The sequence below is a fragment of the Salvia miltiorrhiza genome, chromosome 1, assembly GCF_028751815.1.
Source record: "Salvia miltiorrhiza cultivar Shanhuang (shh) chromosome 1, IMPLAD_Smil_shh, whole genome shotgun sequence".
Classification (NCBI taxonomy): domain Eukaryota; kingdom Viridiplantae; phylum Streptophyta; class Magnoliopsida; order Lamiales; family Lamiaceae; genus Salvia; species Salvia miltiorrhiza.
Window position 1 is genome coordinate 32,411,544 of NC_080387.1, and position 12,927 is coordinate 32,424,470.

At 34.8% G+C, this 12,927-nt stretch overlaps 2 protein-coding genes across 2 annotated transcripts in view; one reads left to right on the plus strand and one right to left on the minus strand.

Moving 5' to 3' along the window:
- LOC131020541 (uncharacterized) overlaps positions 1-12,927 on the minus strand; it is a 1,142,091-nt gene that overhangs the window by 636,500 nt on the left and 492,664 nt on the right. The gene's annotated exons all lie outside the window — the stretch shown is intronic.
- On the plus strand, positions 3,312-8,806 carry LOC131020200 (ATP-dependent RNA helicase DEAH13-like). The gene is made up of 6 exons (XM_057948898.1): positions 3,312-3,601; positions 3,785-4,009; positions 4,105-4,335; positions 4,457-4,570; positions 4,702-5,922; positions 7,034-8,806. The coding sequence occupies exons 1-6, from the start codon at positions 3,449-3,451 to the stop codon at positions 8,513-8,515; spliced, it is 3,426 nt and encodes a 1,141-aa protein (XP_057804881.1). The 5' UTR covers positions 3,312-3,448; the 3' UTR covers positions 8,516-8,806.

Consider the following 12,927-nt stretch of genomic DNA (forward strand, 5'->3'; position numbering starts at 1 on the left):
TTATTTTTTGGACGGCGTCTAACGTCCGTCTGTGTGCTGGGGTTAGTTGTATACTTTCCATCGAGTTTGGAGGGCAATTTGTATCAAGTTGGAGAATGGGGGGTATACGTTCTAGGGGGGTCAAGTTTAGGGGGTATCTGTACCTTAACCCTTAAAAATAATGTTGGGTGGATAACAATTTTAAAATTTCATTAAAGGGATTATTGGATGCTATTAAATTGCAATAAAAATTTATCGAACTTGATGAGCTTGAGAAATAATTAGCATTTAATTTTAATAGATATCTGTCAAAAATATAAATAAATTAAGCGGATAATGCAATTATAGGTCGCTAATACGTGCCTATAATTTTAGGACCGCAAGAACTGATTAAGGCAACGGCATTACATGTTTTTTTATACTATGTGATTGAGTTTGTTCACAATTGCAGTTCCTTGACGTCTTAAAATTCACTCGAGTGGTAAATAAGACTTAGCTCAAGAAGCAGAGTTGAGGCACCCAAAGACTTTCTTTTATAAGAGATCTTGAGTTCAATCCCGTCTACGTACGGTATAATTTTTCTACTTTTGTGTAAGTAATTTTCTTATATTTGTGTGAGTAATGATCTCATACACAATTTAAAAATATCTCATATTTTTCGAGTAGGAATAAAAGTTACTTATGCCTCAGCTAATATAGATATGGATCGGAACCTGTAATTGGGTGGTTGATAGACGGATGTCATACTTACTGTTTACTCTAGATTTATTTAATTGCTTTTTGAAAATGATTTTTTTTCTAATGACCGTTTTCCACTAGAGTTTTTTTATTTTTCTTTAGAAAATTTTAACGCGTCTCAATTCATATTTGAGACTTTAATCATTTTGTGATGTTCCTATGAACTCTAGGTCATTCAAAAATGTATATAAAAAGAAAAATTGTAAAAAAGAAAAATAATTTTGGCAAAATATGGAATGCTATTTATAAGACGATTAGGCTCAATCAATTGACCTTGATGAAAGCCAACTCATGTCTACAACTTATATAGCCTCCTTTTTATAAATAAGACAACATCTACTACCTCTTCTAATTCAAAATAGAGGCATGTTTCGGCGCATCTGGATGCACAATATCTGCACAACTTATATTATTATTATTATTATTATTATTATTATTATTATTATTATTATTATTATTATTATTATTATTTATATTATTTATTATTATTATTATTCTTATTATTATTATTATTATTATTATTATTATTATTATTATTATTATTCTATTATTCTTATTAGTATTATTATTATTTTATTCTATATTATTATATTATTATTATTATTATTTTATTATTATTATTATTATTATTATTATTATTATTATATTAGTATTATTATTATATTATTTATTATTATATTATATTATTATTATTATACTTATATTCTTATTATTATTCTTATTATATTAATTATTATTGCGTTGGAATCAACCACAGGTTTGGAGCGGCAAATGTTTTGAGTTTGCGAAAAAATGCAGAAAAATTGAGGACGTTGCTTCACGTTTCTACTGGTTAGTATTGTTTAATATTCAAACACTATAGTTGAATAATACTCATATTGACAAAGTCGATCGATGAGTAATGCATATATGGCATTCGTTTTCTAAAGAGTGGTGCTATAACAACAAAAAATAGTGGCAAGATATTCAATTATAAACAATTGAAAATTATTTCACCAATCGTTATAAAACTATATTAATAAAATCGTCTCTAGATGATGCATAAGCACAACAAACAATATCTTTGGCAAAACGTTGTGTCATTTCTCAACAAAAATTGTTTTCAACTCATATTTACCTTTTGTGTTTCTTTTCCATTTCAATCCCGCTACATATATAAGACATATCATCGGTACAAAGTAAAAATCCAATCATGATTGCAAAATTGTTGAAGGTGAGATGTTGTAATTGAACCAATTAACTATGTACAAAGTCAAATCGTGTAATATATTTAACCTAAATACTACTAGTAAATACAGTTGTGAGTTTTTAAGACAATCAAAATTATATTATTATTTTTATTTTAATTGGAGGATATGATGAGGATTGGTACTCATATACTTTTCACTCATTCTTACTTGAGGTGATCTTGTGTACACCCGGGTGCACCGTACAACTGTGTTGCACCTTCACTTAGACTTTGACTCGTATCATAATTTGAACTCATATATTGATCCAAATCATATAAATAACACTATTTTGGGTACGGGTCAAACCGATTGTACGGTACACTCGGGTGTACCCAAGATTTTGTGTTCTTTACAAAGGGGAGGAATATTAGGGAACTAATGAAGTGTGGATTTAATTTTCAGCATATGTGTGTGGCGAGAAGGAGGGACTTATTCCAGAAACGCCATTAAAAATGGGTGAGGCATTAAACATGACTCTGGGATTAAATATTGACATGGAAAAGAAAATTGTCGACGATAATCTCCGATCGCTACATTCAGCACCAGAAAATCATATTAAATCAATGATGAGAGAATTAGGTCTCCAAAGGTTTGTCGAATTTCATTTACATATCAGTCAATTAGTGTTTCTTTACTTTTTTTTACTATTACTATAAGAGTTCGAGCTCCATCGAGCCTAATTAACCATGTATTTTGTGGAAAAATGAATAAATCTATGAAAGATGTTAATTAATTACTTCATTGTGACAGAGCAAGGAAATATGGGTGGCCAAATACTTACACTTTCACATAGGCAATGGGAGAAATGATGTTGGAACAATTCAAAGAAAATATACCTCTCATAATAATCCGTCCTACCATAATAACTAGTACTTTCAAACAACCCTTTCCGGGTTGGACTGAAGGAGTCAGGTAAAAAACACACAACACACACCAGTTACATTGAATTTTGTGGTTTGGATCCATTGTACCAATATTTTGTAGTTCGAATCTTATATCCTAATACTTTTTATAACACACTACTAAATTTAGTATTTTAATAGTATTTCTTATTAAAAAAAAAGTTTATGATATACTCTCCCGTCCCCCAAATAACTTCCTATCTTTTATTTTTGGGTCTTCCCCCTTATAACTTCTGCCATTTTGGAACATAATTCCACCACTAATAATACCCTATTCATTCTTACTTTTCACTTTTTCACTATTTTCAATACTAATTATAATATTTTTTCACCACTTCCAATACACTCAACAACTTTGTCTTAAAACACGGGCCCCTCCCTACTAGAAAGTTATTTGGGGGACGGAAAGAGTATATAGTATTCATAGAATTTTATATGCATCATGTATTGCTGTGTATTTCTAAAGCGGGTTTGGAACTGCCACATGCTGAAAAGGCTCACACTAAGAGGAAAAGAGATAATGCATCTCAAGATATTGATATTGAAGTTTATGAAGACGAAATCTGTAAGCCATCTACCGATGTGCATTCTGATACCAATATGCAATCAACGCACGATGAACCTGATACCTCTGATAGACGAGTTGGTGGTTCATTTGAAGAAGTGGCTAATGACGATACTCAACCATCACTGCTAGGATCTGAGGAAAAATCTACCAGGTCATGCCAAATTGAAGAAATAATTAGGCCTAAGGTAGCTAATTATATTTATTTCTGAAGTCATGATACCTTTTTTTGTCCATATAGGAAGTAGAAAACATAGACGCTTGCTTACTTCTATGTTTCGTGCAACAGACTAACCTCCAGCTTTACCTATTTCCTCATTTTACGACTACATGTACCCCACATTGTAATGACTCGTGCATATCTTGGACAGAATTACAATCCTGAAGGCGAAAATAACCATAGCAACTGTACTTCTTTAAGAAATCTTGTTGCTCCAACAGTGGTACATGTCTCAAGACCCAAGGATGTTGAAAAGCTAAGGATGGGTCTGCCCATAGTCATGATGGAACAGGAAATAATGGAAGCTATAAATGAGAATATAAGTCTCATTATATGTGGTGAAACTGGCTGCGGAAAAACAACCCAAGTTCCTCAGGTTAGTTAAGTTTCACAATTTATTTTACTAACATGAAATGTTGAATTTTTTTGGTAGAACTTCTTGTAACTATTGCCAGTATGGTTAACTTTCAGTTTCTTTATGAGGCTGGTTTTGGTTCGCGTCATTCAAATACTGGAGGTGGCATTATTGGTGTCACCCAACCTCGCCGAGTTGCAGTACTTGCAACAGCCAAGCGGGTGGCATTTGAGCTTGGGCTTCGATTGGGGAGGGAGGTGGGGTTTCAAGTAAGACATGATAGAAAGGTTGGAGAGAATTGCTCAATCAAGTTTATGACTGATGGAATCTTGCTTCGTGAAGTGCAGGTTTTTCCTACAGTCTCACTCTCTCTCTCACTCAAATGAAATATTCTATTGGCAGTTTTAAGAATTTGAAAGTTAAGTATAACTTCCGACTGCTGCTGCTGATGATTCTTTTGCACTACAGAATGATTTTCTGCTGAAGCGCTACTCAGTTTTAATTTTGGATGAGGCTCACGAGAGGAGTCTGAATACAGATATACTCATTGGGATGCTTTCTCGGGTTATCCAAGAACGTCAAGTAACAACTCTTACCTATTCGAACTTTCTGTTTTATTTGTTCCCTTCTCACTTGTAGCACATGTTTAAAAAATTACTCACTTATGAAATCCTATATGTTTAGACGGCTTACCTCTTTTTTATGTATGGCAGAGGGAATATGAGATGCAGGAGAACAGAATTCTTGCGGGGGAAACTATTGAATGTGAAAATAGGATATACCCTTTGAAACTCGTGCTCATGAGTGCTACTCTACGTGTGGAAGATTTTGTATCTGGTACAAAAATATTTCGTAATCCTCCACCTGTAATTGAAGTTCCAACTCGACAGTCTCCAGTTACCACGCACTTCTCAAAGAAGACTGAAATTGTTGATTATATTGGGCAAGCTTATAAGAAGGTTCTATCAATTCACAAGAGATTGCCACCTGGGGGTATTCTTGTTTTTGTAACTGGGCAGAGAGAGGTCGAACTTCTTTGTCAAAGATTACGTAGATCTTCTAGGAAGCTAGTTGAAAATGCGGTCAACGTAAATAATGAGGCTTCATCCTTATCTGTAGAGAAACCTCCAGAAGAAAATGATATGGAAGAGATAAGTGAGGCATTTGATTTTAAAGGGAACTCTGGTCATGAGATTACTGAGCGCTTTAGTTCTCACATGGAGGAAGATCATGAAGGTTTTCCAGAAGATGTATCTGATACATCGTATGATTCAGAAGAAGAAAGTGATCTGGAATTCTTTAGTGATAGCGAGACTCAGACAAAACCCAAGTCTGAAGGCAATGTTTCAGATATATTAGGAGCAGAGGGAACCCTTATATCACTGAAGGCTGCTTTCGAAGCCTTGTCAGGGAAAAGAGTTTCTGATTCCAACACCAAAGTCCAAGATGTTGCCCAGACCCCTGAAGGCGGGCCAGATCAGTCCCGTTCCCTTTCTGAACGAAATGACAAAGATAAGGGTTACTCCCCTGGTCAACTGCACGTGCTACCACTTTATGCGATGCTTCCTGCATCATCCCAGCTTCGTGTATTTGAAGAGGCCAGGGATGGAGAGCGTCTTGTTGTTGTTGCCACTAATGTGGCTGAAACCTCTTTGACAATTCCTGGGATAAGGTATGTTGTTGACGCTGGAAGAGAAAAGGTGAAGAATTACAACTCTTCCAGTGGCATGGAAACATATGAGATACAGTGGATAAGCAAGGCTTCTGCTGCTCAGCGTGCTGGAAGAGCTGGAAGAACTGGGCCAGGACACTGTTATCGCCTCTATTCCTCAGCAGCCTTCAATAACTTATTTCCGGATTTCTCATGTGCTGAAATATCAAAAGTGCCTGTTGATGGCGTTGTCCTTCTTTTGAAATCCATGCATATTGGCAAGGCAAGTTGCTATTTTTTTGCTTGGTTTAATTGTTTATATTTTCCTTCTCAGCATTATTTATGCATCGACATATGTTCTGATTGCCTCATTGTCTTCCCATTTTGTTTAGTTAATGTGGACTTTTCAGATGCAGGGCCGGTTGGCCAGTGAGGCGGCCGCCTCAGGCCCTGACAAAAATAAGGCCCTGCTATATACATGTCTATATATATGTGCATATATTATGTATTTGTCTATTTAAATATAAACTTAGAATGGCGCAATAGTAAACTTTTTTTTAACTCTTCAAAGGTCTAGGGATCAATTCCTTTACAACACAAATTTTAATTTTTTTATCTTTCCAAAATGTCTCATCTAATTGCTATAATAAATTTCATGTCTTGTCTTCTATTGTAGAAATTTTTAATAAGTTAGACTCGTTCTCTAATGCATATATTGCTTATAAAATATTACTAACCATACCTCAGTTGCTTCTGTTGAAATAAGATTTTTAAAATTAAAATTAATTAAGTCTTATTTAAGATCAATTATATCACGAGATAGATTGAATAGATTAAGCATATTGTCTATTGAGAGTGATCTATACCTATAACAGTTGCTTCTGCTGAAAGATTTTTAAAATTTAAATTAATTAAGTCTTATTGAGATCAATTATGTTACGAGATAGATTGAATAGATTAAGTATATTATCTATTGAGAGTGATCTATTGTAGATGATCAAAATTTATTAAGTACCTTTACAGTCGAAAAAGCAAGAAAAGATTAAATGAATTTTTATAAAATTTATTTTATATATACTACTCCCTCCGGCCCACTAAGTATGGCTCAAATGTTTTGTACACGCATATTAAGGAAGTGTTGTTTAAAGCTATGAAATAAAGGCACTCCACTTATTTTAAGGTATAAAGTGGATTTTGAGCCATGGACGCTATAAAGTGGATTTTGAGCCATTATTAGTGGGACGAAGAGAGTATTTTTTTCTTCGCCTTAGGCCCCCAATTTTCTTGATCCGGCCCTGTTCAGATGGCCTCCTTGTCGAGAGTCTGGATTTTGGTATTAGCATCACTATTTAGCTTGAACATCTAAGTGAACTCCACATTATCTGTCATTTCAGGTTGCAAATTTCCCTTTCCCGACGCCTCCAGAGACCAGTGCCTTGGTTGAAGCAGAGCGTTGTCTAAAGGTTCTTGAAGCACTGGATGAAAATGGCAGATTGACAGCTCTGGGGAGGGCCATGGCTCGGTATCCAATGGGTCCTCGTCATTCCAGAATGCTTCTTACTGTTATTCAGATTATGCAGAAAGCGAGAAAGTGTGCCCGAGCAAATCTAGTTTTGGCCTATGCAGTTGCAGCAGCGGCAGCTTTAAGCTTGTCAAATCCTTTCCTCAGGCATTTTGAAGACAACAGGAATGACGCAGATGATAAAAACCACGCAGAGGAAGCTGATTCTAGAGGAAGCAAGAAAGTTCCTTCCAAAGAAGAAAAATTGAGGAAAAAGGAATTGAAACAAAAGACGAAATCCTCTCGTGACAAATTTTCCCACCCTACTAGTGATGCTCTAACTGTTGCATTTGCACTTCAGAGTTTTGATCTTTCCGAAAGCCCAACAGAATTTTGCTATGAGAATGCTCTACACTACAAGACTATGGAAGAAATTTCCAAGCTGAGAAAACAGCTTCTCAAACTAGTTTTCAGCTCGCATATAAACGATTCACAACAGGATTTCTCCTGGGCTCACGGGACTATCGAGGATGTAGAATCTGCTTGGATGGTTTCCTCTGATAAGCATCCTCTTCAGCTGAACGAAGAGGAGATATTGGGACAGGCTATCTGTGCCGGCTGGGCTGATAGGGTTGCTAAGCGCATCAAAGGAGCTTCACTTTCGGCAGAGGGGTATAGGAACACGAATGCAGTCAGATACCAAGCTTGCATGGTAAAAGAAACAGTTTTCCTTCACCGGTGGTCGTCCATCTCTAAGTCTGCACCTGAATTTCTAGTATATAGCGAATTATTGCATAGTAAGAGGCCATACATTCATGGAGCGACAAGTGTGAAACCGAATTGGCTTCCTCAATACGCTCGGGTATTGTGTAGTTTCTCTGCTCCACTTTCAGAGCCAAAACCTTATTACGACCCTATGGCTGATCAAGTCCTGTCATGGGTGGCCCCGACTTTCGGCCCACATCTCTGGCCGCTTCCTCTGCATGGTTTGCCTATCAAAGACGATTCTACAAGAGTCGCTGTGTTCTCCTACTCTTTGCTAGAAGGCCAAATCCTGCCGTGCCTGAAAGCTGTTAGGAAATTCATGGCAGCCTCCCCTGCAACTGTGTTGAAGCCAGAGGCGTGGGGTCTGAAACGTGTTGGTAATCTGTTGAGTAAATTAAACACCAAGGGAGGAGTCGTTGACACTTGTGCTAAACAAAGAAAGGTGTGGAAAGAAAATTCTAGAGAGTTGTTCCCAGAAGTTCAAGATTGGTTTCAGGAAAGCTTTCGGGACCGGTTTGAGGAACTCTGGGAGGAGATGCTTCGGCAAGCTGTGTTAGATCCCAAGCAAAGGTTGAAGAAAAGGTTCAAGAAATTGAAAAGAGAGGTATAAACAGCTTTCTTTCACCTTTTCTCTTATTGCTTTAGTCTTTCTTTCCCCATCACATGCCAAACTTGCTATTCTGTTAGCTCATTATTTATGATCTTAGTTACTAGTTAGCAGCTTCTTACTAAGATTTGTAAAATTAGTTGGTCAAAATATTTGGCTGCAATCTTGGCCCTTCTTATATGAGGGGCATAAATTTTGGTGTAAACTACACATCTTTTTGTTGTGCTGTAATTTTAGTCTCATATTTCATCCCTTCATTTAATGTTCTAGAAATATGAATTGATTTAGATTTCAGCCTGTCGTTTGTGTTTTCCAATTTGATTTTGGTTGGAGGTATCTTTTAATAGCTTTCTTCATTTAATATGAAATTCTCTAATTAATGTATGGCATCTATAGATAGTTTAATATGGTGTATCTACAACACAAAAACAAAAATTAAGAGGATTATGCAGACTATTCAGGTACCTGATATACCCACAATCTACACAAATGAATATATATGGAACCAAGAAAGAATCTACAACGAAAAAATTGGAATTAGCAGCAAGATTCCCATGTCTCTGCACACATCACCATATCATAAATCATAATACCTGCAGCTGAGAATTAGTTCATTACAGACCTAAGATCCCTTGGATTAATCCCTATAATGTTTTTGCTCCATTCACCCACGATAACTGTGGTGTGGATGGGAGGACACTGGCTTTAAGAAAATTTTAGCAGATGTGTATAAAGTAGAGAAATGATCCCACCAAGTTGATTTGTTAGGTATTCCCTCCGTCCCACCGTTCTACCATAAGTGAGTCGTATTCCTTTTTGGGTCGTCTCAACGTAAGTGAGTCGTTTCCTTTTTTGACAAAAAAATAAGGAAATTAAGACCCTATTGATAAATTACACCCTTATTTTTCTTATACACCCTAATTAATGCTCATCCCCAATACCATTTTGTTTTCTCTCTCTATGATTAATACACATTGTCGCCAAATGGCGTCGTCGAAGAAGCGGTGTTTATACGAAGTCCTCGGCCTCAGTCGCGACTGCTTTGCCAACGAAATTCGCTTCGACAGACACCTCACCCTTCAGCGCCACCCGAACAAGCCCGTCAGGAGCGGCCTCCCCAAGGCTGACGCCACCGTCGCCTTCCAGGAGCTCGTCAACACCTACGAGGTTCTCGACGAGCACGAGCGCGCCTGGTACGATTCCCTCCACAATCAAACATCTTCTCCTTCTCTTCATTCTCTACGGCTGCGGGTGGCTCATCGGCCTTCGTGCCTGATTTGTTTTTCTTCTTCTCCAATTCAGTCTACCCCGGCTACTCCGACTCGGGAGGGGGGGTTTTACAAGGTTTATAGGGATCTGTTCGAGAAGATTTACGCGAATGAGTTGAATTTCGTGAAGATATTGGGGATACTGCTGCTTAGGAAAGCTCGTATCATAGGCAAAATTTGGGAGGCGATGCTAAGATTTCGATTTTGGGTGGTTGGAGGGAGGTGGCTGGGGATTTTGGGGGTGAGGGAAAGAAGACAGGTTCAGGATGTTTGGGAAGGAGGGTTGTTTTTTAATTATTTTTTTAAAAATCATTAATTAAAAATTATAATCGATTATTAAAAAAAATTAATCAGCTTATTAAAATAATAAATTTGAAAACTATTAGTTTCACATCTAATTATTCATCTATAAAATTAAAAACATAATCAAACAACTAAACACTAACTCCTTAAATTTTGTTTTCGAAAGAAATGTCTCACTTTCGACGAGACATAGAGAGAGAATAATAAATAGTAAATGGTTTGTGAGATGAGTTTTTTGTAAATATTGTGTGTGAATGAGATAAATAAGAGTATATCTATACTAATAGAGAAAGAGCATAAGACAGTCTAAGACACAACTTTTGAATTGCATATTTTACCCCTATTATATATTTATTATTATATTTATAAAATATAAATCTATTTTGATATACATTTATTTGTCACCCAAATTTATAAAGAATACTTTATATCTATAAGCTATTGATAAGACTTATAAATAAATATATTCATCCAATAAAATTATCTAATAAAAGTAATGAATTAATAGATTTTTTTAAATAATAGATTACCAATTAAAATAACATTAATTACACGTACAACGTACATTCTGTTAGTGTACTAAAATGGAAAGACAACAGTTATTGTGGACGAACGAAAATGACAAAAAATCACACTTATCGTGGATAAAGAGAGTATTAGATTACTTTCCAAACTACAAGGTTTGTATTTGATGATTTCTACCGATGCTTGCCTAAATCAATATAAATGAAACACAAAGAGATGCTACCAACACTAGATGAATTAATACATCTAGCCAGACCTTCCAATAACAAGATTAAAATGAGTGTTTTTTAATTGAAAAAGTAATTATATTTAATATCGAGTAATTTGGGTATATCTGATACCCGATTATTTCTTGCCCCTAATACCCGATCCCGACCCGATACCCTAATTTCTCGGGTGTCGGGTATACCCGATTTTCCATCCCTAACTATGCTATTATTTCAATTTTTTGTCTGTTTTTTCTTTAAATAAAAATAAAGATATAGTTTATTTTTAAGGATAATAGTTTGTAAATTATTGAACTTTGACTAATTTTGATTTTGCATGCCAGTTTAAAATATAATTATCGAACTTTTAAACTCATGATATCAAGTTGGATTCCCGTTCAATTTAACGAGTTAGATTCCGATCTAATTTAATGCTAACATGATCGTTTTTCCTTTTGTTTAAATTGATTTCAGTTTTTTTAAACAAACACCCAAATGGTGAGCAGTTAGGATTTAAATTGATTTCAGTTAATTATGTGTAATTTCATACGAAAATGATTAAATAAAAGTTCAATTGTTGTCAGATGATTATATTTTTAAGTTGATGTGATTATATTTTGAAGTTGATGTGTAAAATTAGAATTTGATTAAAAGTCAGTAATTTGTAGGATATTATGTCATATTTTCAATTTCAATAATGGTATGTTTAAAGATGAAATAATCTCTACTTATAGGAAGACAAGAATTAGGGGTTAATTTCACAAAATGTTACTCAAATTATGGTACTTGTATCAAAGAAAAATCCCACTCAACATGCACAGCTCAGCTTTCACCGAAACCTAGTTTTCTGTAATCTGAAATTACGTATGTACTGTTCTAAGAGTTGATCTGTTTTGATAATTATAAATACATGATATGGGCCCGACTTATGAGTTGAGCTATTTCTTTTCTATTGGGTTCAGGATACTTTTGGCCAGTCCAATGATCAAATACAAAAAATAAAGATGAGCCTCAAATAAATTAGTTAGTATGATCAACTCAAATCATAATTAATTCATAAATATTAATTTATTCCACTAGAGAACGTTGGCATTCGGGTGTCTATACCTATTGTGGAACTCACAAAAGAAATTATTTGGTCCTTCCTATGGCAGACCTGGCCTATATGATGCTGGCGTTTGAATCAGGGTTGGCGCTTCACAGCGTAAAATACAATATCCCATCCTATAGTCAAGGCTGTGTACTGGTTCTTGTCACCATTAATTTATTACACTATTACATTAATTTTTTGTAAAGTGGAACTACTGTAAGTAGTAATTTTTTTATTGTTTTAATTTCAATCCCCAAATATCAGTGTTAATAAGTTAAACGACGTCGTTTCATATTAAAATGAACGAGTTATTTCGGTGTCATCGCCAATGAAGCCACCATGTCATTATGCTTTTGGCCAACAACTATTCACGTAGTTAAAATAAAAAGTAATTAAAAATTCATATATTTATACGCATAATCTTTATATATAAAATATTTTATTAGAGGTACAATGAGAGTATGCCCCAAATTTATAATTTTACGGGACATTAACCCTTCTTAATTTTAAATGTAGATCAATTAAAGACTGTCCCAATCTAGCCTACAAATAAATATGATACTCTTAATGCCTTTGGATACACGATACATTTACTTTAATTAAATCATAATAAATTCTAACAAGAAATTAATAAAAGCTAATTGGAAATAAGCTAGTGAATCCTAGTTCAAGTGGATACACAGTGCATCATGATAGACACAGTTTTTTGTTAAATAAATAATTTAGCACTTAAATTTCTTCATTGTATTGAAGACAGTTCACTAGCATTATTAAGACTAAACAGATTTTTTATTACTTATGTTTGAGGATTTACTAATAAAAGTCAAATCGGACCACGGTAACTAAATTAAATCTAATGCTAAATTAGCGAGTTCGAGGATTTTTTAGGACATTAACTTAGATTGATTTGGAAATTAGGACAATAACTTTTGAGCTTGTAAAAATAGGACACTAATTTTTTTAGAGTAAAATAGGACACTAATTAATAAGTGTTGCATCCACAGGACATTTTTCGGCCAATTA

Coding starts and splice junctions, on each gene's coding strand:
- LOC131020200 (XM_057948898.1), top strand. CDS start 3,449: ATGCAATCAACGCACGATGAACCTGATACCTCTGATAGACGAGTTGGT. Junction 3,602..3,784: donor AAGAAATAATTAGGCCTAAG/GTAGCTAATTAT, acceptor TATCTTGGACAG/AATTACAATCCTGAAGGCGA. Junction 5,923..7,033: donor AATCCATGCATATTGGCAAG/GCAAGTTGCTAT, acceptor CTGTCATTTCAG/GTTGCAAATTTCCCTTTCCC.